The following is a 22,586-nucleotide window of genomic DNA, read 5'->3' on the forward strand; positions in this document are numbered from 1 at the left end:
GCTTGAAACTGAACCAGAAAATCCCTACATCATCAGATTAAGCCTTAGGTTGTGACAGCAACAAGGGGCTTTCGCAGCTCAGTGCCAGTGGCAGTGAAGAGGTAAGTTAGAGCCCTCTGCTGGCCACGCTGGGCTCAGTATTGCCTATGTGTTGGGCCTGATCCTGGGAGTGTCTCCTCCATGCTATGGAAATCAGTGGTGAGACAGCCAGAGGGGCTGAGGCCCACAGGCCTTGACATTGAGGCCTGGTGCTTCGTGACCGGCTGTGGGAGGTCAGAGTACCAGGGCATGGCCCAGCAGCACCTGACACCACCTGGGCAGCACCTTCCTGTCTCCTGCTCCTACTGGGGGGCCCTGTTGAAGGGGATCTATACCCACTCTTGCTTTACCAGTAGTGGGTTCAAATCCTGTACCAGCACCCTCACTTCTTTCTCCTCCATGCCTGACTCCTCCTCCACCACTCTTCATCCTTCCTTCCCTCTCCACCCTCCTGAGCCACCTCATTCCACAAACCCATGTCTCCTCCCCGCAGGAGATCAGGAGGGAGTTCTTCATCAGGCCCATTTTGCACAACTAGGTCAATCCCTTTGCTACCTCACTTCTTGTCTCTATTTGGACACACAACAGAGCAACTCTCATTCTTCCTCTGTGACTGCATATAGTAAAAGCCAGAGAAAACCTTATAGACAAGATTAGTTTCTCTCCCAACACCCACTTGACAAGTTTTACATACTCACTTTTTCCCTTTTTTATTCGGTCCTATGGTAGAGGATGTGTGGCCTTCTGAAGTGCCAGAACCAGTGAGGTGTGGTGGGACCTCCCAAGCCCTAGGCAATAGCGTCTTCACAGACAGGGGCCTGAGCCGAAAGCTAGAAATTCATATTGGTGTGGAGCCAAGCAGTGAGCTTTGGTGCTGCTGCAGGGAAGACAGCCAGATCAAAGGTGGCTGTGGCCTGGGCGTCATGAGCAGATCCCCCTTCAGAACTCCTGGGTCTCTCGGGCACTGGCCCATGGCTTCTGAAGCTGGTCTCAGGCTCACGAATGCCAACCCTGAGGCAGCAAGCCCTGATAGGCCCTGGGTAACTCCAGCGTGTCACTGCTAAGGGCGAGGGTTTAGGCAAGCTTGGTGGCGATCAAAGTCCCCACTCCTACTCTTCCCACCAGCTCTGGGAGCCCCTCACTGTCCCATCAGGACAAGCTGTGGCCACGCTCCAGGAAAAGTGTCTTGAGGGGTCCAATCTTTTTCCAGAGAACCAAGACCAGGTAGGCAGCCTAAGAGAAGAGATCACTCACCCCTGCAGAGTGAATGCATTTATTAACCCACACAAACATCTCCCAGCATGGGGGCCAGGCAGAGCCAGGAGAAACGGCCTTCAAGGAGGGAGCTCGGGCAGTGTTCAGACTGGCCCCAGACCCGCCGCTCAGGGAGCACAGGGACGACACCAGGACTTCCCGCCACACTTACACAGAGCGCGGTTTCATCTGTGATCTTCAAACCAGCAACCCATGTTAAAGGAGCAGAAACTCCTACACTTTTCCAGACTTTAGAGAGACTTTTGGTTTTACATGTGTCCTTGTCCAGACAAAGTCCAACTTGCCTCAGCAGGATCTGCAAGCTTACATGAGAGTATGCTGATTCTCAGTCCACCTCTGGCTCGGTTTGATAAAACAAACTGGAGGGAGAAAAAGAGAAGGTTAGTTTTAAACCTTGCTTTGTATATAAAATTGAAAACCAGTGACTACAAATTGAGAACTGCAACCAAAGTTTTGTTTACGATGTTAACACAGACTTCAATTACAGCTGGGCCCACAAGCACGGCCTGTGATTCCAGCAAGGATTACAGGCCTGCTGAGGCTGAGGCAGGAAATTTGAACATTTGAGGCCAGCCTGGACAACTTAATGAGTCTATGTCTCAAAAGTACAATTTTTAAAAAGGACTATGGATATAGTTCAGTGGTAGAGTGCCCCTGAATTCAGTCCCCAGAACCAAACCCAAACAAACAAAAAACACTTAATCAAGCTAGAGCAGAGGAGGGAAATCACAGTTCTGGCTTCTGCAATAGTTTTGCAAAATCCACTTCACTTTTCATGTCATTTCTCTCATGTAGGAAAGTTGGGATCACAAATCCCACAAGTAGAAAAAGAACTTACTGTGTGTTCAGAGTACAAGTGGTAACAGAGGGACCACAGCAGAGCATCTGTTAGGCCAACTGGGAAAGGGTGAGTGGCTCAACAGTGATGTCTTTTTTCTGTCATTTACAGAGTGCTTTCACCAACATTTCATTTAATATGAGTGGAAGGACTTAACCACTCTCATTTCAAAGGCTAAGAGAAAAATATACTAACTTCAGGAGAAACTGAAACTGTAAATGGGCAGCAAACTTAGCTGGGCACCCTTTCAGGGGATTCGGAAAGTTGCCATGAATTCAGAGTGATCAAACTCCTAGTAAGGACCTAAGTGTGTGCAGATTGGGGCAGTCAGTGCTCCGTGGGCCCGGGAGGGTGTGAGGAGATGCGGGACATGGCTACAAGTCCTCCTCCCCTGGCCTCGGAACGAAGAGGCTGCACGCCCAGGCCTTAGAAACACTGGCAAGGCCACGAGCTACTGCATGTCTGCACATCAGAGACGCTTGAGGCCACAAGAAAAGGAAGCCTGGGCACAGTCACGCCTGTGTGCGAGGCAAGGTGGAGCAGAAGAGATGCCGCAGGTCGCTGCCACCTCACAGCACCACAGCGTTCACCCGTTGCTCCCGCCCTCTCCCCAGCACACACTGGCATGTGAGAGGGAGACGTGGCTCCTCTGAGCACGGTGGCATGGTGCTCACAAGTGTGCTCTAAAGTGCCTCAGGATTGAACCCCAGTGCAGTAAACGTCAGCACACCGAACTCACCTTCACAGGTGACATGGAGAGCCCCCGCGGGCTGCAGTCACTCACCTGTGACCTGGGCACATGGCAACATCTGGGGCAAGGGGGTTTGTCTCGCTGCCTCCTCCCCTTCCACACCTTCTGCACTAGGATTCTATGGTCCCACAACATTAAAGTGTCGCTCCCACTTTGGGAGCTGGCTCTGACCTCGCAGCGCTATAGCGTCAAGAACTTCACTGGCTGGAGAAGGGAACTCCCCTCCCAGCGGCAGCACAGGGATTTGGGATTCAGACCAGTCTCGAGCCAGAAGCTGAGCACCGGCCTGTGTCATCGCACACCACCTCACACAGGCCGGGCAGTGCCACACAGGCAGGGTCTCACTCTGGAGTGATTGCCTTGTCCTGGAGTTCACAGTAAAGGGTATTTGCTTTGTGGATCTGTCTTGGTGTCATCTCTAACGCCCTCTTAGACTATATGAAAAGAAAATAGTTGTTTCTTTATTTCTAGGGGAGTCAAATCCTTCTGCATATCTGGGATTTAGGCATTATTAAAAATAATGAATTCCTGGGCTGAGGGAATAGCTCAGTGATAGAGCATTTGTTTAGCATAAGCAAGGCCCCAGGATTTATCCTCAGCCTGAAAAAAAGAGTTCCCTAATTTATTTGGTCATATTGTACATTTTCTTCATTGTTTGAAATATACAGAGTAACAGTACTATAAAATACACTGACTTTTAAATAAATTTTGCTTCTTTCCAAAAGAAATTGCCACTTCAGTGCTGTTTTCTGTTCGTCGGTCATTGCAAGAAACTCATTCACCTGGTTAGAGAGAAAAGAGCAAACACATATTTTTGAACTATAAATACATGACTCATTTTGACAACACTGTGAAACAAACTTGCTCATGAGAAATAGAATTTTATTCCTAGTAATTACCCAGATCGATTCTTTTAATAGAGGAGATAAGGCCAAAAAAGCTACAAACAGAATCTCTAAAGCCATTCACATACTGGGAACAAAGCTCAGTGGTAGAGTGCTTGCCTCGCAAGTGCATATGGCCCAGGGTTCAAACCCCGGTGCCACCAGAAGCAGAAGCGCTTTTTTTTGTGTGTGGTGCTGGGGATTGAACCCAGGCCTTGCACTTGTAAAGCAAATACTCTACCAACTGAGCTATATCCCCAGCCCCAAGAAACCAACTTTTAATGGTAAGTTTTCTGAGCTGGATCTTTTGTCGTTTGGATTGGTTTGGTACTGGGGATCAAATCCAGGGCTTAGCGCACGCTAATGAGATGGTTTTAACAATAAAAACCACCTGCCTATCATCAAGTGCAAGTGCTGGTCCAGTCTCCAGGTGTCTGTAGCAACTAGGCCAGGGAGAGAACACATGGCTAAATCTATACAGCTGGACAGAAGAATCTGACCAGGCCTGCCTGGCCAGCATCCTCAGCATGTTGTTTGAGCCATGGTTACTTGAATGTATAAAACATCATGTTTAGCCCCCTACTTTGCTGAAGGCTTCATTCATTCATAATCAATGTTGGCTAGGATTTTAATATGCAATATGTAATAATTTGTTCATTAAAGCAATTGTGTGTTTAAGCCAAGATGCTTTTCCCCAGTTCTCTTTTTTAGTGAATTAATTTCTACCAAATGGTCATCAAATTAAATTTGAGGAAAAGAATTCAGTTTGGAAATATTTCTAGACATTTCATCATTATTGCTATTTACCGTGCAGCCCAAGGTCTCCTCAGCAACACTTCCTGTGAGGCTACAGGAGTGGAGGGTACCCGTGTGGTCAGTAAGATCAAGCAGCATGTGGAAACTGAGAAAAGCAGACTGAGGTCCTGAAGAACCTTTGCTGCAAGTTGCACAAGTGTTGGATGCTTCGTTAACAATATAACCACAGCTGGAACTGAAAAGAAATGATATGATGAAACACGTGATCCTAAGTGACAGATCTGATCTCTGGCAGAACTGTCCTTCAAAGTGTGAGTCAGTGTGTGGGACAAGTGCTTGGTGCCCAGCAGGACCTGAGAGAGGAGTGAGGAGCAACATCAACGCTGAGTCCACTCCTACCACTATCCGCTCTCCTCCCTTCCCTCTGCCGGGGTCCCTGTCCAGTCAGAGGACCTGCCATCTCACTGCCCGCTGGGACCTTCCTCTCTGGCCCCAGCCCACACCCTGCCTTCTCAGGACAGCTTCTCCCTTGTGCTGCAGCCACATCTCTCCCTTGTGCGGCAGGTGAGTTGAGGGCAGGAATCCAGAGGTCAGTGACTCACTGTGGCGGTTGGTACACGCAGTGTTGCAAATGTGCAGACCAGATGCACACACACTAGTGACCACGTGGCATCTGGAGAAACCTGAATGAGATCACTGGATTGAACAGATTCAGTCCTGGCTGTGGTGAGTACGGTAGCTGGCAAAGTGTTCCCACTGGGGTAAGGCTGGACAAAGGATGCAAGAGAGTCTGTATTCTTTCTTACAATTCCATGTAAATCGAAAGTTAGTTCAATAAAAATTTCAATTACAAAAACCCACAGGGAGACTCTCACTTTAGATGTTTCTTGCCAAGCATGGTCTGGTCACAATTAGTTAATCTACTGGGGCTCATTTTCCATGCGAGGAGACATGACCTCGACCTTGGAGAGAAGCCACATGGATCATGTAGTGGAGAATCACATTGCTGCAGACATGCCAACCAAAGTTTTCTACTAGATTTAAGACAAGTTTGTTATTCCAATTAAAAGGATTACATCTTTATATTTAAGGATTATGGAAATATGGTAATCTTATTTTACTTTAAAAGTCAATTACAGGACTGGGAAGATAGCTCAGTTGGTAGAGTGCTTGCCTTTCAAGCACAAGGCCCTGGGTTCAATCCCCAGTACTGCCAAAAAAAAAAAAAAAAAAAAAAAAGTCAATCACAGTTGGATGTGTTGGTGCACGCCTATAATCCCAGTGACTCAGGAGGCTGAGGCAGGAAGATTGCTAGTTCAAGACCAGCCTCAGCAAATTCAGAAAATCCTATTTCAAAATAAAAATAAAAAGGGCTGGGGATGTGGTTCAGGTGTAAAGCACCCCTGGGGTTAAATTCCCAGAATCCCCCCCCCCAAAAAAAGTCAATTACAATCTTCGAATCTAAATAGTTGGCCATAAAAAGTTCTTTTTTTTTTTTTTGGTTGGGGTACCAGGGATTGAACACAGGGCCACTCAACCACTGAACCATCCCCAGCCCTATTTTGTATTTTATTTAGAGACAGGGTCTCACTGAGTTGCTTAGTGCCTCACTATTGCTAAGGCTGGCTTTGAACTCATGATCCTCCTGCCTCAGCCTCTGGAGCCACTAGGATTACAGGTGAGTACCACCGTGCCCAGCTGCCATGAAAACTTTTAATTATGACTTACTTATTTATACATTTCTCTCAAACAAGAAAATACTATTTTGTCGAAGGATAGCTTTAACTTTTTTTTTAAATACCTTTATTTTATTTATTTTTATGCAGTGCTGAGGATCGAACCCAGGGCCTCACGTGTGCTAGGCGAGCGCTCTGCCACTGAGCCACAGCCCCTAGCTTTAACTTTTGTAAATTCTAAAATTTATTAAGAATTATTCCTTATAAAAATGAATTTGCTAAAAATAATTTGTCTCCTTACCATCTATTTCGAACTACTTTCATGGTTTCATCATCAATGTTCAGTGTAGAAATGTAAGCATAAAGAATGCCGTAGAAAGGATCTGCTTTTCTTTCATTCCTCAAAGCTTTCACCTTCAACTGCTCAACTGTATAGACGTCAACTATTGTATTTACTAAAAATAAGAAGTATTTCAGTTGCAAGTATATGAACAGAACAAGAAGAATCACACCCAAGTGAAAAAGCCCTGAGTTCAACAGAGAACACACAGCTAGCTTGAATTAACAAGATTATCACATTTACTAAATTAAACTGATTATGTAAATGGTAGAAGGCAAATAATAGGCAAAAGGGAGAACAATGAGAAATTAACTCACTAAATGAAGAATCTGTTGTCAAGAGATACCATTATGCAGCTGGGCATGGTGGCACAAGCCTGTAATCCCAGTGGCTCAGGAGGCTGAGGCAGGAGGATCACGAGTTCAAAGTCAGCCTCAGCAAAAGTGAGGCAATAAGTAACTCAGTGAAACCCTGCCTCTGAATAAAATACAAAATAGGGCTGGGGATGTGACTCAGTGGTCGAGTCTCCCTGAGTTCAATACCCCTCGCCCCTGCCAAAAAAAGAGATACCAGTACAAAGCCAGAGACTGGGAATGCCAGCAGTTTACCAGGATGGAAGAGGCTCACCCAGAACAGCTAAGGTTTCCCCCACCCCTTTCTTTCTTTTTTAATTGTAGATGGACAGAATACCTTTATTTTATTTATTTATTTTTCTGTGGTGCCGAGGATCAAACCCAGCACCTCATACATGCTGGGCAAGTGCTCGGCCACTGAGCTACAATCAGTGCCCCCAGAGCCCCCTAGCTTTTTGAAAATGGAAATATAGTAGTTACAGACTAAGAATATGGTGCCTTTCACTATGTCAAATCAAAACTTTACAGGCCCAATTCTGGCCTTTTTAAAAAATCAAAAAATAATAAAAGGGTCACTTACAATTTATGGATTCTTTCAAATAAATGTCAATCTCATCAGCCACAACATTTGTTTCTTTATTTTCTCTTATAAAATTCAGTAGGATGTTAGCTTCTGGTGTGTCTTAAATTGAAGATGCATAATAGGGAAAAAGCAAACTGATTATCATTTAAACCACCATAAAGTATCCAAAATTACTTTTAACAGAAAAAAAAAAAAAAAAAGACACATAAGAATGCAGTTGAATAGAACATCACTCAACCACTAACAATATGACATGAGCTCTATCAACATGAGCAGTGTGTACCAGATGTTGCTAGTAAAAAGAGCAGCTTACAAAACTATGGCACGGGAATACCTTTTAATTGAAAAAGTATATATATGCAAAACTATCTGGAAGAATATCCATGAAAGAAATTATGGTGGAGTATAGGTGATCTTTATGTTCTTTTTTATTCTTTTATGTATTTTCTGAATTTCATATGTATTTCCTTCCTTATAACAAATGCTTTTTTAAAAAGATTATTTTAGCCAGGTGTGGTGGCGCATGCCTGTAATCCCAGTGATTTGGGAGGCTGGGGCGGGAGGATCACCAAGTCCAAGGCCAGATGGGCAATTTAGGGAGAAGGCCATTTCAAAATAAAAAGGGCTGGGGACGTAGCTCAGCGGTAAAGCGCCCCCTGGGTGTCAATCCTCCGAACTGGAAAAAAAGTTATATTAATGCCTTGCTTTTCAAATTGGAATAATGGAATATGAGTTTTTTCAAGAATAGTTGGCAGGTGTTCCAGATGCCTAGAAGGTGACTTTGCAAAAGGGATTCTCATGCCTTCAGCCCCAAGAACCAGCCTCCTACATGTGACTGAGCGCCCCATCCCACTTGAGCATTCTACAGATTGTCCTGATTCCTTAGCAGATTTAGAAGCTCTGCTCCTGCTCCCAGCACACGCATGTCTCTGAATTTCCAGAATCCAGCAGAGTGACAATCCTTTCATCCATCTGATCATTCATTCACCCCTACCTTCCACAAAGGATTTAAGTTAACACCTGGCAAATAAAAGGCATCCAATGACTATTTGTAAATTAGCGGGAGGACGAATGAACATTTTTGAGGACTAACAGAACTGCTGCACATCTCACAAGAGCAGCTGCTGAGCAGGATACAGCAATCAGACCCACCAGCTTCTTGAGAGGAGCTGGTCCGGAGGGTGGGGTGCAGACCACCACACAGGCCTCCACTGATGACAAGGTGATCCAGACTTGCTGTGGGGAGGGCAGGATTCCTACTCTGCAGATTGCTGTCAGCGCAGAGAAAGCAAGAGGAAGGTCTGGCATCCTGGGGAGGATGGACACGCAAGTCATTTGGAGGGTCTTCCTTTCTAAAGGTAGGCTTAGTCCACTAAATTAGAAATCAGGCTGAGTTAAACAAGCACACACACTTACACACCCTTATGTGTACTCTCCTTGAAACTGGTCTCCTTGGCATATTAAATTCAAGAGATCTATTGTACAACATATTTTGTTTTGTTTTGTTTGTGACTAAGGCTGACCTTGAACTTGGGATCCTTCTGCCTTGGCTCCTGAATCACTGGGATCATAGGCATGCGCCACTGGGCCTGGCTAGTTTTGAGTTTTTGATAGAATTAATCAAGTTTGATGATTTTTCCACCAAACAAATCCAACTTTTAGACTTTTTCCTAAATCAAACTTATCCTCCAAGGTACAGATTTCCTTCCTTTATTTTTGTCTTGTGTGTGTGTGTTGCTGGATATGTGACCCAGGACCTCACCCTGCTAGGCCAGCACTCTATCACTAAGCTACATCGCCGATCCAGGGTAGTAATTTTCTATCAATGATATTAGTAAATATAACAACAAACCACTCATCTAAATACATTATTTAAAATAATAAACCAAAGTAACCCTCTCCAGAAAACCCTAGGAATTGAAGAGTGGCATTATGGACCTAAATGTTAAGAAGAGACCTTGGCAGTGGTCACCATCAAGCTTCAACAAAGCAGTGGGAGCGATCCTTTCAGAACTTGATCTGACGCCATCAGCTGTCATTGCTCTGCTCTACCCTCTGGCCTGCTGCTCCAGCCCCTCCAAAGTGACAGCCAGCCCTGGAGCAGCCCCTGAGGCCTTCTGGTTCTGCCTGCTGTCTCTTCTCTGACCCTCTCCTAATCCTCTCCCAGTACTCCCTAGGCTCCATCCAGTCACAGTGGCTTCTTGCCATTCTTCCCACACTGGTGCACAGCGGCCTCAGAGCCTGTGTGAGGTTGCTCCCGCTGCCTAGAATATCTTTCCCTTAGGGTAACCCCTTTGCCTCCTCACCAGTCTTTGCTCAAACACGGCCCCTGCAGCAAGGCCTGCCTGCACCCTGTAAGCCTGTACACACAGGCTCCCGGGATCCTCCTTACCCTGCTCTTCTTTTCCTCAAATATTTCATGATATGTGGGTGTATTTTCTTTATTATTTATCATCTGTCTCTCCTCAGCTGAAATGTGAGCTCTGTAAGAGTGAAGAAATGTGTGGGCTGTGTCCCTGGACACTAGACAGCACCCAGCATATAGCATGTGCTCGGTACATGAGAGTCAGTTTTATCACCCCTGTGGTGCTGCTTCCAAGGAGACAATTCCAGGTAATAGGTGTGTATGACTTGGTAGCCCTAAATAAAATGACTCATAATTTTACATCATATTTCAGGTTTATCTCTATTCTACATCATATCTCTTCTAATAACTCTGATAATGGTTTAGTCAAAAACATAAAATTGTTTTATCATTCTGAGTCACTGGTAATGCTGTTATAGACCAATAGAGTGAGCTTATTTTTAGAAAGGTACTTTGCTGTGTCTATATCTTCTGGAGCTAGGACTATCCCATGTCTGGTAATTCTGCATTCCCTGGCAGTGCTGGGCTGATGCTATGTCTACACTGGGAAGCACCCTGAGCACACTTGAGGCAGCAACTCTCGGGCTCCCCAAGTCCAGCTCCCCAGCTCATGCTGCCGTGAACTGTGTCTCCTCAACACCCATTCCAGGGGCCCTGGGTACTGAAGTTGTGAACTAACAATACAGTAGGTATATGCATGCTTTCTCAGGGTTCTGGAAGTAAAAGTTATTTCAATGTGGTAAAACCCAATTTACCTTTTATTTATTTACTTATTTATTTTTGCAGACTGAATGTTGAACTCAGGGGTCCTCTGCTGGTAGCTACATCCCCAGGATTTTTATTTTTTATTTTGAGACAGGGTCTAAGTTGTTGAGGCTGACCTTGAACCTGTGATCCTCCTGCCTCAGCTTCTCAAATTGTTGGGATTACAGGGGTGTGCCACCACACCTGGATGAATGTACTGTTTAAATAGTCAATAATTTAGGCTATTCAATAATATTAGCCTCTCAAAAATCATCACAATGAATGATGCTTCAAAAATTAGCCTGATTTTTTTCACATTTCTTTGGTAAATATATCAAATATACACTGATTTTAAGTTTTTAAGTCATGTAAAGCAACTTTTCCCTTTCAATTAAAATTAAATTCAAACTACAATTTCATTCTTAAATACACTGCACAAATACTGGAATATGTTTATGGTTATTTCCAAAGTGATGAAAAACTTCAAAAGCTCTTACCTGGATTGGTCGTAATAATGGTTTTTGAGATCACAGTTGCTGTCATGCAGTTCCGAAATTTGTCAAAATTTATTCTTACGTCTGAGGCAAATATTACTGTTTTGGGGGAAGAGACATTTTAAAATTATCACATGGGGGCTGGCGGTGTAGCTCAGTGGCAGACTGCTTGCCTGGCACATGTGAGGTAGGTTTTGATCCTCAGCACCACATAAAAATAAACAAAGAAAATAAAGGCAAGTTGTCCATCTACAACTACAAATTTTTAAAAGTCATTACATGGGAGGATAAAAATGGCAGCTATTGAACAGAGTCATGGACTTCCGGTACCTGTTTCTCGTGGCATCCATCTCTGTGCAAGTAGAATGGATTCATTATCCCAACTGCATTTATTTAAAAAGAAGTGAAACAAATTAACACATTAGAAAAATCTGGTAGTGACAGAGGAAGAAAGGAAAATTAAGGACATTGGCTTCTACATGTTAACTCACAGAATAGTTGACGTCTACATGACAAATCACTCTTTCAACATACACTCTCCTCTAACAAGGTCTGCTGCTCTACTAATTCTTTATTTTCCCAGTTTTTGGTCCCTTCAGGCTAGTTAGAATAGAGTGACTAAAAGTCTAAAGACTTTAAAGTCAAACTTTCAAACCATTAAAGTAGGGCTCCTAACAGATAAGTTGTTCAGGGGATTTGATGGTGGAAGGCACTTTTCCGTGGTTTCTTTGGTGCCCAAGCATCAAGAGGCCAAACAAATCCTTGTACACTGAAGTGCTTTAGGGTACAGCTCACTCTGTGCCCCACTTCACTCAGGCTATTACCAAAGAACTGCAAATTTGGGCTTGTTTCATATAAAAGGAACCTAATAAAACTCATTATTATAAAATAGAATATAATAATAAAATGCTTAAAGTGAAGTCCATCTAGATCTTGTTTTAAGATGGCATCTAAAACAGCTTGACATTCAAAAGATAGGTTTATTTTTTCACATCATTTATCTTCTATCATTATTCCTCTGTTGATATGAAATTCATTTGTGTGTGTGTGTGTGTGTGTGTGTGTGTATTGCTTGGGATTGAGCCCAGGGGTGCTCTACCACTAAGCTATATTTTTATTTTTTATTTTGAGACAGAGTCTAAATTGCCGAGATCCTCCTGCCTCTCTCTCCCCAGTACTGGGATTGCAGGTCTGTGTCACTGCAGGAGGCTGAAGTTCATGGTTCTGGGATAAGAGGAAAGTATTCTGTCTTGGTGATAGCAGCAGAATGTCATGTTTAGAATGAATGTGGAGGATTACCATGTCATTGTAAAAGAAGGTTCTGTCTCATCATAGAGTTTGATTTCACACCTCTGGCCTTTTCTTCGGTCTGAGGTTGTAAAACATTTTGATTCTCCAACCTTAGAAATTGAAGGAAATCATTATTCTTCACCTACAGATAGAAAGGCATTTAAATGTCTGTTGATATAAATACTCAAATGTCTATTTCTTAAACATTATATTAGAAATATTAAAATAACAAGAACCACTAATATATTTTTGATATATATATTAAATAAAATATATTGATAATAATATATTATTATCAAATATATTGATAAATATATTTATCAAATATATTGATAAATATATTTGATAATATATTTTAAGGCACCTTCTATTTTAACTAAGTGTATCTAGCTGAAGCTATAAACTTTGCACACTTTGAAAAGCGATAGAGACATATGTATTTAAAGTCAAGACTGCGTCTTTCAGCCTGCCAGGACAATTGCTGTATGGCAATCCCCTGGTAGAACTATGTGACCTCCACAAGGGTAGGAAGTGGGTTTTCAACATCTGTGTGTCCCCACACACCCAGAGCCTGGCGTAGAGCTGGCGTGATGGAAGGCAGTGCCTCTCTATTGATACCTCCTTTGCCTTCTTCATAGGGTCAAGGTAGTGAGTCAAATGAGGGGCGTACAGGAAAGCACTTGCACATGGTGTCCGATTTGAAGATGCAGAGGCCCACTCAGGGGCCCTCGTCTCCAACCAAAGGGTTCTCCTATGGGAGCAGCAGGCACCTCTGGTGGCCTTACAGCCAAGCTCCCCAGTAGTCAGTTGGCAACCCCCTATGCTATTGTCACCTCTGCACCATGGGTAGGACTGATCCCTGCAGGAAGGAGCTGAAGAAAGATGAAAATGCACCAAGAAACAGGCTCTGGCAGAGAAAGTCAGAGGACTGTTGCCCGAGACGTGGGCAACACAGGCGGCAGAGGTGTCTAGGGAGGAGTTTTAAGTGAAAAGACGGTGGAGGTGAGAGGGAAAAATGAACAGGCCAAACACTGGTGAGGAATGTAAGAGGGTGGAGGCCACGGGCGACAAGGGGCATGAAAAGAAGTGAGGTGACCCATGGAAAAGGGGCCAGGCTCATGGGGGCTGCTGCAGGGTTCTGCTTACGTTCCTGCTGAGACAGACCTCTGCCACTGAGCCCCACCCCAGCCCTGTGCTGCCGGTGAGACAAGGTCTTGCTCAGATGCCAGGGCTGGCTCTCAACCTGATCCTACTGTCTCAGCCTCCTGAGCTGGGAGGAGAGGCGTGGTCCTGCACCGGCTCAGACAATTCCTAGTGCATCACACCTGTGACGAACCACACAGCACTGTGTGGAAATGGAGCAGCGCACACACTTGGCTGGCAGATTGGACTGGAACTGCCTAGAAAGTGGCATGTCCTTACACGATTTAAACAGATCAATATCAAGCAATGAAATAGAAGAAGCCATTAAAAATCTACCATCCAAGAAAAGCCCAGGACCAGACAGATTCTCAGCAGAGTTCTACAAGACCTTCAAAGAAGAACTCATTCCAATACTTCTCAAAGTATTCCAGGAAAAAGAAAAGGAGGGTACCCTACCGAACTTATTCTATGAAGCTAATATCACCCTCATACCCAAACCACGAAAAGACACATCAAGGAAAGAAAATTTTAGACCAATATCCTTGATGAATATAGATGCAAAGATCCTTAACAAAATATTGGCAAACCGTATCCAAAAACATATTAAGAAAATTGTGCACCATGATCAAGTGGGGTGCATTCCTGGAATGCAAGGATGGTTCAACATTTGTAAATCAATAAATGTAATCCATCATGTCAATAGACTTAAGGATAAGAATCATATGGTTATTTCAATTGACGCAGAAAAAGCATTTGACAAAATACAACACCCCTTCATGCTCAAAACACTAGAAAAAATAGGGATAGTAGGAACATACCTGAACATGGTAAAGGCTATTTATGCTAAGCCCATGGCCAACATCATTCTTAATGGAGAAAAACTGAAACCATTCCCTTTAAAAACGGGAACAAGACAGGGATGTCTTCTTTCACCACTTCTATTCAACATTGTCCTCGAAACTCTAGCCAGAGCAATTAGGCAGACTAAAGAAATTAAAGGGATATGAATAGGAAAAGAGGAACTTAAGCTGTCACTATTTGCGGATGACATGATTCTATGTTTAGAGGATCCAAAAACCTCCTCCAGAAAACTTCTAGACCTCATCAATGAATTCAGCAAAATAGCAGGCTATAAAATCAACACGCATAAATCTACAGCATTTTTATACGCAAGTGACGAAACAGCTGAAAGCAAAATGAGTAAAACGACTCCATTTGCAATAGCCTCAAAAAAAAAAAAAAAAATACTTGGGTATCGATCTAACCAAAGAGGTAAAAGATCTCTACAATGAAAACTACAAAACACTGAAGAAAGAAATTAAGGAAGACCTTAGACGATGGAAAGTTCTCCCATGTTCTTGGATAGGCAGAATTAATATTGTCAAAATGGCCATACTACCAAAAGTGCTATACAGATTCAATGCAATTCCAATTAAAATCCCAATGATGTACCTCACAGAAATAGAGCAAGCAATCATGAGATTCATCTGGAAGAATAAGAAACCCAGAATAGCTAAAGCAATCCTTAGCAGGAAGAATGAAACAGGGGCTATCGCAATACCAGAACTTCAACTATACTACAAAGCAATAGTAACAAAAACAGCATGGTATTGGCACCAAAACAGACAGGTAGATCAATGGTACAGAACAGAGGACACGGACACAAACCCAAATAAATACAATTTTCTCATACTAGACAAAGGTGCCAAAAATATGCAATGGAGAAAAGATAGCCTCTTCAACAAATGGTGCTGGGAAAACTGGAAATCCATATGCAACAGAATGAAACTAAACCCCTATCTCTCACCCTGCACAAAACTCAACTCACAATGGATCAAGGACCTTGAAATCAGACCAGAGACCTGCATCTTATAGAAGAAAAAGTAGGGCCAAATCTTCACCTTGTTGGCTTAGGATCAGACTTCCTCAACAGGACTCCCATAGCCCAAGAAATAAAAGCAAGAATCAATAACTGGGATAGATTCAAACTAAATAGCTTTCTCTCAGCAAAGGAAACTATCAGCAATGCGAAGAGAGAGCCTACAGAGTGGGAGAATATCTTTGCCACTCATACTTCAGATAGAGCACTATTTTCCAGAATATATAAAGAACTCAGAAAACTCTACACCAAGAATACAAATAACCCAATCAACAAATGGGCTAAGGAAAAGAACAGACACTTCACAGAAGAAGATGTACAAATAATCAACAGATATATGAAAAAATGTTCAACATCTTTAGTAATAAGAGAAATGTAAATCAAAACTACACTAAGATTCCATCTCACCCCAATTAGAATGGCGATTATCAAGAATACAAGCAACAATAGGTGTTGGAGAGGATGTGGGGAAAAAGGTACACTCATACATTGCTGGTGGGACTGCAAATTAGTGCAGCCACTCTGGAAAGCAGTGTGGAGATTCCTTAGAAAACTTGGAATGGACCTACCATTTGACCCAGCTATCCCACTCCTTGGCCTGTACCCAAAGGACTTAAAATCAGCACACTACAGAGATACAGCCACATCATAGCAGCTCAATTCACAATAGCTAGACTATGGAACCAACCTAGGTGCCCTTCAATTGATGAATGGATAAAGAAACTGTGGTATATATATATATACAATGGAATATTACTCAGCTATAAAGAATAATAAAATTATGGAATTTGCAGGCAAATGGATGAAATTGGAGAATATCATGTTAAGTGAGATAAGCCAATCTCAAAAATCCAAAAGAGGAATGATCTCACTGATAAGCGGATGATGACACTTAATGGGGGGTGGGAGGGGGACAAGAATGGAGGAAGGAGGGACTGTATAGAGGGAAAAGAGAGGTGGGAGGGGTGGGGGGGAAGGAAAAAAATAACGGAATGAATCAAACATCATTACTCTATGTAAATATATGAATATGCAAATGGTATGCTGTTACTCCATGTACAAACTGAAACATGTATCCCATTTGTTTACAATAAAAATAAATTTAAAAAAAAGAAAGAAAGTGGCATGTCCTGCATTTCAAGACTGACACGTAGAGGGTTGATTCCTCTATCCAAAACAATATCGGATGTTCCTCCTTGGCAGATGCTGTGCTAGGCTGGGGCTAAGCGGAGAGGGCTGAACGCATATGGCCTGTGCAGCCGGGGCTTGCCACGTGGTGGAGTCAGCACTCTCTCAGCACCAGACCAGAGAGCACTTGGGATTTACTTTCAACACTAACTAGAAGTGTGGAACTCCAGACGTGATTTTTTGATGACCATCCTTCTCTAGAGTTAAGAAATTACTCTTACCCCTTGAACGTTTTGCGTGTACTTTTACTTTATGAAACTTTACTTTTGAGATCCACCTCTAGATGTGTCACTGTGTCTTAGCCTGGCAGACACAGAACTCAGAACTGGCTGCAGTCTCTGAGGGATGGACAAGACGCAGGCAGCACCCCAACCTATGGAGTGCTGTCCCTGCCTGCTTCTCACCAGCAGGGAGCCACCAAGCATTCAAACACGATTTTGTCTTGCTACTCATTCTCAGACAAAATGCCACTTTCCTTTTAATAAGAAGGGTTGCCATGTTCTTAACTCCTCAATTTATTACTAAGATATGGAGGAAATTACCCTAGCTAATTCTGACCACCACATTCTAAACACAGATTACATGCCAAAGACTCTCCCAACCAAACTGCATGTGACTTTGTTGAGGTTTTAACTTACCGATCTCACAGCTGCAAGCACATTAATAATCCTCCCATCCAGACTGTGTCCATTTGCAACAATGTCACCCAATGAGTAATAATCTCGAGACTCTTTAACAGGTAAATGTATCAAAGAGAGCAACTTGGTGTCCACTTCATAACTGGAACAAACTTTTACCATTGAGTGATTCTCACTGAGCAATAGTTTATAGTTGCTAAATTGTGAAAAACACACAAGAAGTTAATATCAAATTATTTCTAATGGAAAAATACTTCCAGGTTCATAGTTCAATCACCTTATAGTTGTAACTTAGACTATATTTTAAAATCTACATTTTAAACTCTTAGAAACACTGAAAAACATTGCAAAATATTTTTGTCTAAAATGTACTTTTTTTCATCTCAATCTTCCAATTATTTCTTTGGAGAAATGACATATACTTCCAATAAGGAAAATGTTTGGGGATCAATGTGTTCTGGGTTCTATGCACACTATCGATCTGACCATGCCAGGGTCTGAACTTCACTTCAGGCTCCTGGTCTGTAACACAGGGAGAGGAAGACTCTGAGACCTGTGGGGTTGTAAGTCCTGAGCACTTGCTGTCCCTCTCTTCTACAACTATGGCTGCTCTGCCTGGGTGCCTTAGGTCAAGGCCCATGTTTTACTTCCACACTGTTCTGTATGGAGTAGAGGCAGAATATTTTCAGTGCTCTGAATTGAGGTGCTCTTCTTCTACTTCCAACTGTCAAGTTCTTCACAGCAGTTTATTTATTTATTTTTTGAGACAGGCTTTTGCTATGTTGTCCAGGCTGGTCTCACACTCAGCTCAAGAGTCCTCCAGAATAGCTGGGACTAGGTGTGTACCACCGTGTGCACTTCCACAGCTCTCCAATCCAACCCTCCTCTTTCTGAGTTATTCACCTCATCATTTCTCTCCCAAACTGTTGTCTTCACTCCTAAATAAGCTTTCCTTACCGTGCATTCCACACAAAAAAAGTGGTTTTCCTGAGTCACAAATGTGAAACAAAGGACCTCCTGTGGCTACCTTCAACCAAGGAATGAACCTGGATGACAAGGCCACACTGTCTCCCTTGGGCTTCTCCTCCTCCTGGTCCTTTGCACTTGGCCCATAATTACAGCCATGTCAACTATTAGTTTATAAGGTTAACATTCTTAGGTGGAAAATAGTTCAACATTGGCAGTTTCATGTGATTCAACCTCTAACGTATCTAAAAAGGTCCAGAAGTTTCATGTTGGTTCCCTCTACTCGAATGTTCTTCCTTCCCTCCTTTCCTCCCTCCATTCATTCATTCCACAAAAGTTTACCGAGAATCTATTATGTGCCAGACCCTAACTGAAGCATGGGGACACAACATGAAGAAGACAGATAAAAGACCTTTGATCTCATGAAGCTCGCGCGTGATGGGAAGTCACATGAACAACTAGTCATATCACCTCAGCACGACCAGGGTCAGACCAGGATCATGACTGACAGGCTGACGGTGTGGGGTGGGGGAAATCCTGCCCAGCAGGGCTACTAGAGACAGAGCAGATGGGAAGGGCAAAGAGGCAACACGCAACGGAGATATCTACAACGGGAAGCCGCAAACATTCAGGCAGATGAGAGAAGAGTGTTCCAAGCAGAGGGACCAAAAGGTGCAACAGTTCTTAGTGCAGATGAGTTCAGGGTGTTCACGAAACGGAAAGAAGTTCATGTGGCTGCAGAAATGAGCCTGAGAGTCTGATAGAAGACAGGTCAGAACAGCAAGTGGAAGGAGTGGCCGTAGATTCAGGTGTCCATTCAGTAGACTGCTGTGTCCACCTAGAGCCCCTTACAGATCAGCCATGGGTCAGCTGCACCTTCCTCTCTAGAATTGCCCTTGGCAGAACCACCTTGGAGATTATGGTCCGCTCCCTCAGGAGTTGTGGGGTGAACTTCAGCCAGTGACTGATTCAGGACACACAGCCTTGCCACCCAGGGCACTGCTGCACTCCAGAGTGTCCTCCTGGCTACAGGTGAGGCTCCTGGCAAACCCAGTTCTCTGGTCAGCCTCTCCCCCACCCAGTCCTTGCAAGGTGCTCCTGAGAGCTCTCCTCAACAAGCCACTGGCAGGAGAACTAATCTCCCAAATTCTGCTTTCAGGGACCCTGACCTGGGCAGTAAGGCGCTGAGTAGAGTGACAACTTGACATAAAATAGATTTTTTTTTCTTCTACTTGCTCAGTTTTAATGTGACTGAAGCCAAACTTTTGTAAGTCCAAGAATGAGAATCATCAAAGCATGATGGGTCCTCCATATCTGGGTGTTCTGCATTCACAGATTTAACCACCACAAATAGAAAATATTTGGAAAAAGCAATAAAAATAATACAAGTAAAACATAATACAGTATAAGAGCTATTCACATAGCACATATGTTGCATAGGTATTAAAAGTAGAGATGATCTCAAACATAGGGAGCACATCCATGTTATGCTCAGACACTACTCTGTTCTAGGAGGGACTTGAGAATCATGGATTCTGGTATCTGCAGAACCAATCCTCCACAGATGCAAAGGAAAGCTGTACTAAAAGCAAAGTCACTTTTTCATGTTACTGTATCAAAGTAAATTATCTGATGAATTATCTCATTTATGTCAAAGATAAGTGTGGTAAGAAAGAATTACACTCAAGTTTCATATTGCAGTCGAGCACCTCTAGTAAGCTCTCTGCTAATCTGATACGGAATTATTGGTAATGATCCTTCTGGTACAAAGATGTTGATTTCTGTGCTAGACAGATATTTACCTAGGAGTTGCAGGGCTGAACTTTTCTTCTCTTTCTATTTCCTTTCTTTGGATCAGGGGATTTTCAATCATCACTAAAACAGAGGGCAAAATATGGCAACATGACACAACAGGATGAATCAAAACACACTGTACATAGCCATGGACCCAACGCTGTGGTTCTAGACCCTGAGCTAGGGCCATGTGTCCTTCACAGGCATCTTCTTATGTCACTGTGTGAAACAGAATCCTGGGGAGCAGGTCACCAATTTGACCCTGGATGACTTTTTCCAAAGCTTTACCTTTATGTCCCAACCTGTAAGCCATACAAATATCATTTCAGTTGAACTTTTTGATTGGGTCAACACATGTCCCTCAATGAAACACACATTTGATCCACCTCCACTCACTCCACACTCAGCCTGGGAATGACAGGAGGGAGGTGGAAAGCGTGCAAAGCTGAGGAGCTCTGTGAACTCAGTGGGCAGAGTTTCCCTCCCAGGGCCAGTGCCAGCCCTCTCCATGCCCTGCCTTGTCCACTCCTCACACAGCATCTGGGATTACCAGAGGTTGAATCACTAGAGGTTTTATACTAGACAGTAGGAGAGCTAGAGTTGGAATTCTTTTGATTCAAAATTTGTGCTCTTTTCACTCTACCACACTAAAATCCTACCTACATTTATAATCATCATAGATTTTGGGCATTTTAAATCCCTTATCCTATTCATCTTCACAACCATCAACCTATATCTTAATAGTGAGATAAGTTTCTCTCTATATATAATGGATGTTCTGGCATTCATTCAAGGAATATTGGTTGAAACTCTGATGCTTGTGAGGTTTTCTGTCTTCATAGCCACATGTTTAATGACCTTGTTGACTGAAGAGCCACACCCCTGAGAGCTAACTACAAGGCAGTCTGCATTAGGCACTCAATAGATGCGCTGCTTGATCCCCAGCTCAAAAAAGAGTGGTTTGATTACCTCTACCCTTTCCCTTATCTTTTTCTAGAGAGCTGGTACACATGCTTTCTGGTTTCTTGCTCGGCTAGATCTGTCATCTCCTGATTGACACTATACACTGAATACAAGGCACCCTACCTTGCTCACATTCACAGGAACCCAAAAGGGTATTGCTTCATAGATGAGGCCCAACAAGATTAAGAAACTTTCTCAGAGCCACAAGACAAACGAATGTTGGATTTGAATCCCGATTGATGTTTTAAAAGTCCTATTCTTTCTGTGCTGTTGAAGAGGTACTGGGGTGTGGGGAAGATGAAGATTTGGTATCTCAACTGAAAGTAAATTCCTTAAACACCCCACTAAAAATTCAAATATCAACTTGGATCACATCCAATCAGTGCCCCAGTCTATGTCTACAGAACAAGAAGTGATGAGAATAATAATAGGGGTTGATGTACACCAAAGCGGGAGTAGAACCACAGCTGGCCTGGTGAAGCTTAGCTAGCTGTGTCTGCCTGCTCCCAGGAGCATGTCAGGTTCTGCAGAATCAAAAGTGTCTTATTCCATCTGACTCCCTCAGTGTTGCTGCTGCAAATGTGACACAGGAACAATCCTGTCACAGACAGTTTAAGATCTGGTGCTAACTTACCACACTCACCAACCCTGAAGCTGTCAGAGAGTGACCTGATGTAATCTTCATGGCCCCAGGATGTTACATTTACAAAATGGGCTGGTGAATCACGAATGGTAAAGCTGAAAGTGTATCTTTCTGATCCAATATCTATGGGAAAAGCAATGCTTTTATTTTTTAAGTGAGTTTAATATTGACTTTCAACAAGAATTGTTTAATCAAATGATCAATTACTGATGATTACTATGATGATAAAAATACTCCAATACATGGTAGAAAATGTTATTTCAGAATGTACACCCCATGACAAGTTATGCTTTTGAAACAGACTCCCTCTGAAGTTAAGGGTGACTTCCTGGTAACTTTTTTTTTTTTTTTTAATCCCAAACCGCATGCTGAAAACAGACACCAGGAACATTAAGATGGACGGTTCTCTGGTTAACTAAATCTGCATATACATTTCCCATCTTTTGTCCCACTGTACTTGAGGAGCAGGACCATGGTCAAGCTGTTCCTTCTGGTAACATTTTCATGAATGACCAAGTCAAGTGGACACAGCTGCCAGTGTAGCTAGTCCACCTCACTACTGGCCCTTTCCCCAGTTATGTGTCTTGGGGAAATGTCACATGGGCTTGAACTGTCCCCTTGTTACCTTACATTCTCCATTCCTCTTTTATGGCTATCGTTTTCACCTAAGTCGTTCACACCTAGTTATTTAAAAAACAAGTTGTGTGCTACCAAAGGAGAACCACTAGAGGTCAGCAAGTACACATTTTCCCAAACTGGAACAGTATTGTTTTTGGTAATCGAAAGGTTTAATAGCCTGGGGTCTGGCCTAGTAGTTCCTGTGGTAGAGCACTTGCCTGGCGCATGTGAGGTGCTGGGTTCCATCCTCAGCACCACATGAAAATAAATAAGTAAAAGGTATTGTAACACAACCTAACATACAGAAGCAAATTACAACATACCCTGAACTGTTACTGTTACTTAATCTACCTTTGAGGAAAAAGG

At 43.1% G+C, this 22,586-nt stretch overlaps 1 protein-coding gene and 1 long non-coding RNA gene across 2 annotated transcripts in view; one reads left to right on the forward strand and one right to left on the reverse strand.

The window, feature by feature from the left end:
* LOC306649769 lies at nt 1–3,146 on the forward strand. The gene is made up of 3 exons (XR_013760706.1): nt 1–101; nt 1,165–1,263; nt 2,110–3,146. It is a non-coding gene; the product is annotated as an uncharacterized lncRNA (long non-coding RNA).
* MEIOB (meiosis specific with OB-fold) overlaps nt 1,545–22,586 on the reverse strand; it is a 27,982-nt gene continuing 6,940 nt past the window's right edge. The window contains exons 4-14 of the mRNA XM_079121029.1: nt 21,594–21,725; nt 20,005–20,077; nt 17,237–17,432; nt 12,398–12,498; nt 11,429–11,481; nt 11,102–11,197; nt 7,493–7,594; nt 6,521–6,674; nt 4,595–4,778; nt 3,599–3,685; nt 1,545–1,673 (exon numbers count right to left, since the gene is read on the reverse strand). Of these exons, the coding sequence (XP_078977155.1) occupies nt 1,563–1,673; nt 3,599–3,685; nt 4,595–4,778; nt 6,521–6,674; nt 7,493–7,594; nt 11,102–11,197; nt 11,429–11,481; nt 12,398–12,498; nt 17,237–17,432; nt 20,005–20,077; nt 21,594–21,725 (1,289 nt within the window). The 3' untranslated portion in view covers nt 1,545–1,562. The remainder of the gene's footprint in view (nt 1,674–3,598; nt 3,686–4,594; nt 4,779–6,520; nt 6,675–7,492; nt 7,595–11,101; nt 11,198–11,428; nt 11,482–12,397; nt 12,499–17,236; nt 17,433–20,004; nt 20,078–21,593; nt 21,726–22,586) is intronic.

Source organism: Sciurus vulgaris (genome assembly GCF_902686455.1).
Source record: "Sciurus vulgaris genome assembly, chromosome: 18".
Classification (NCBI taxonomy): Eukaryota; Metazoa; Chordata; class Mammalia; order Rodentia; family Sciuridae; genus Sciurus; species Sciurus vulgaris.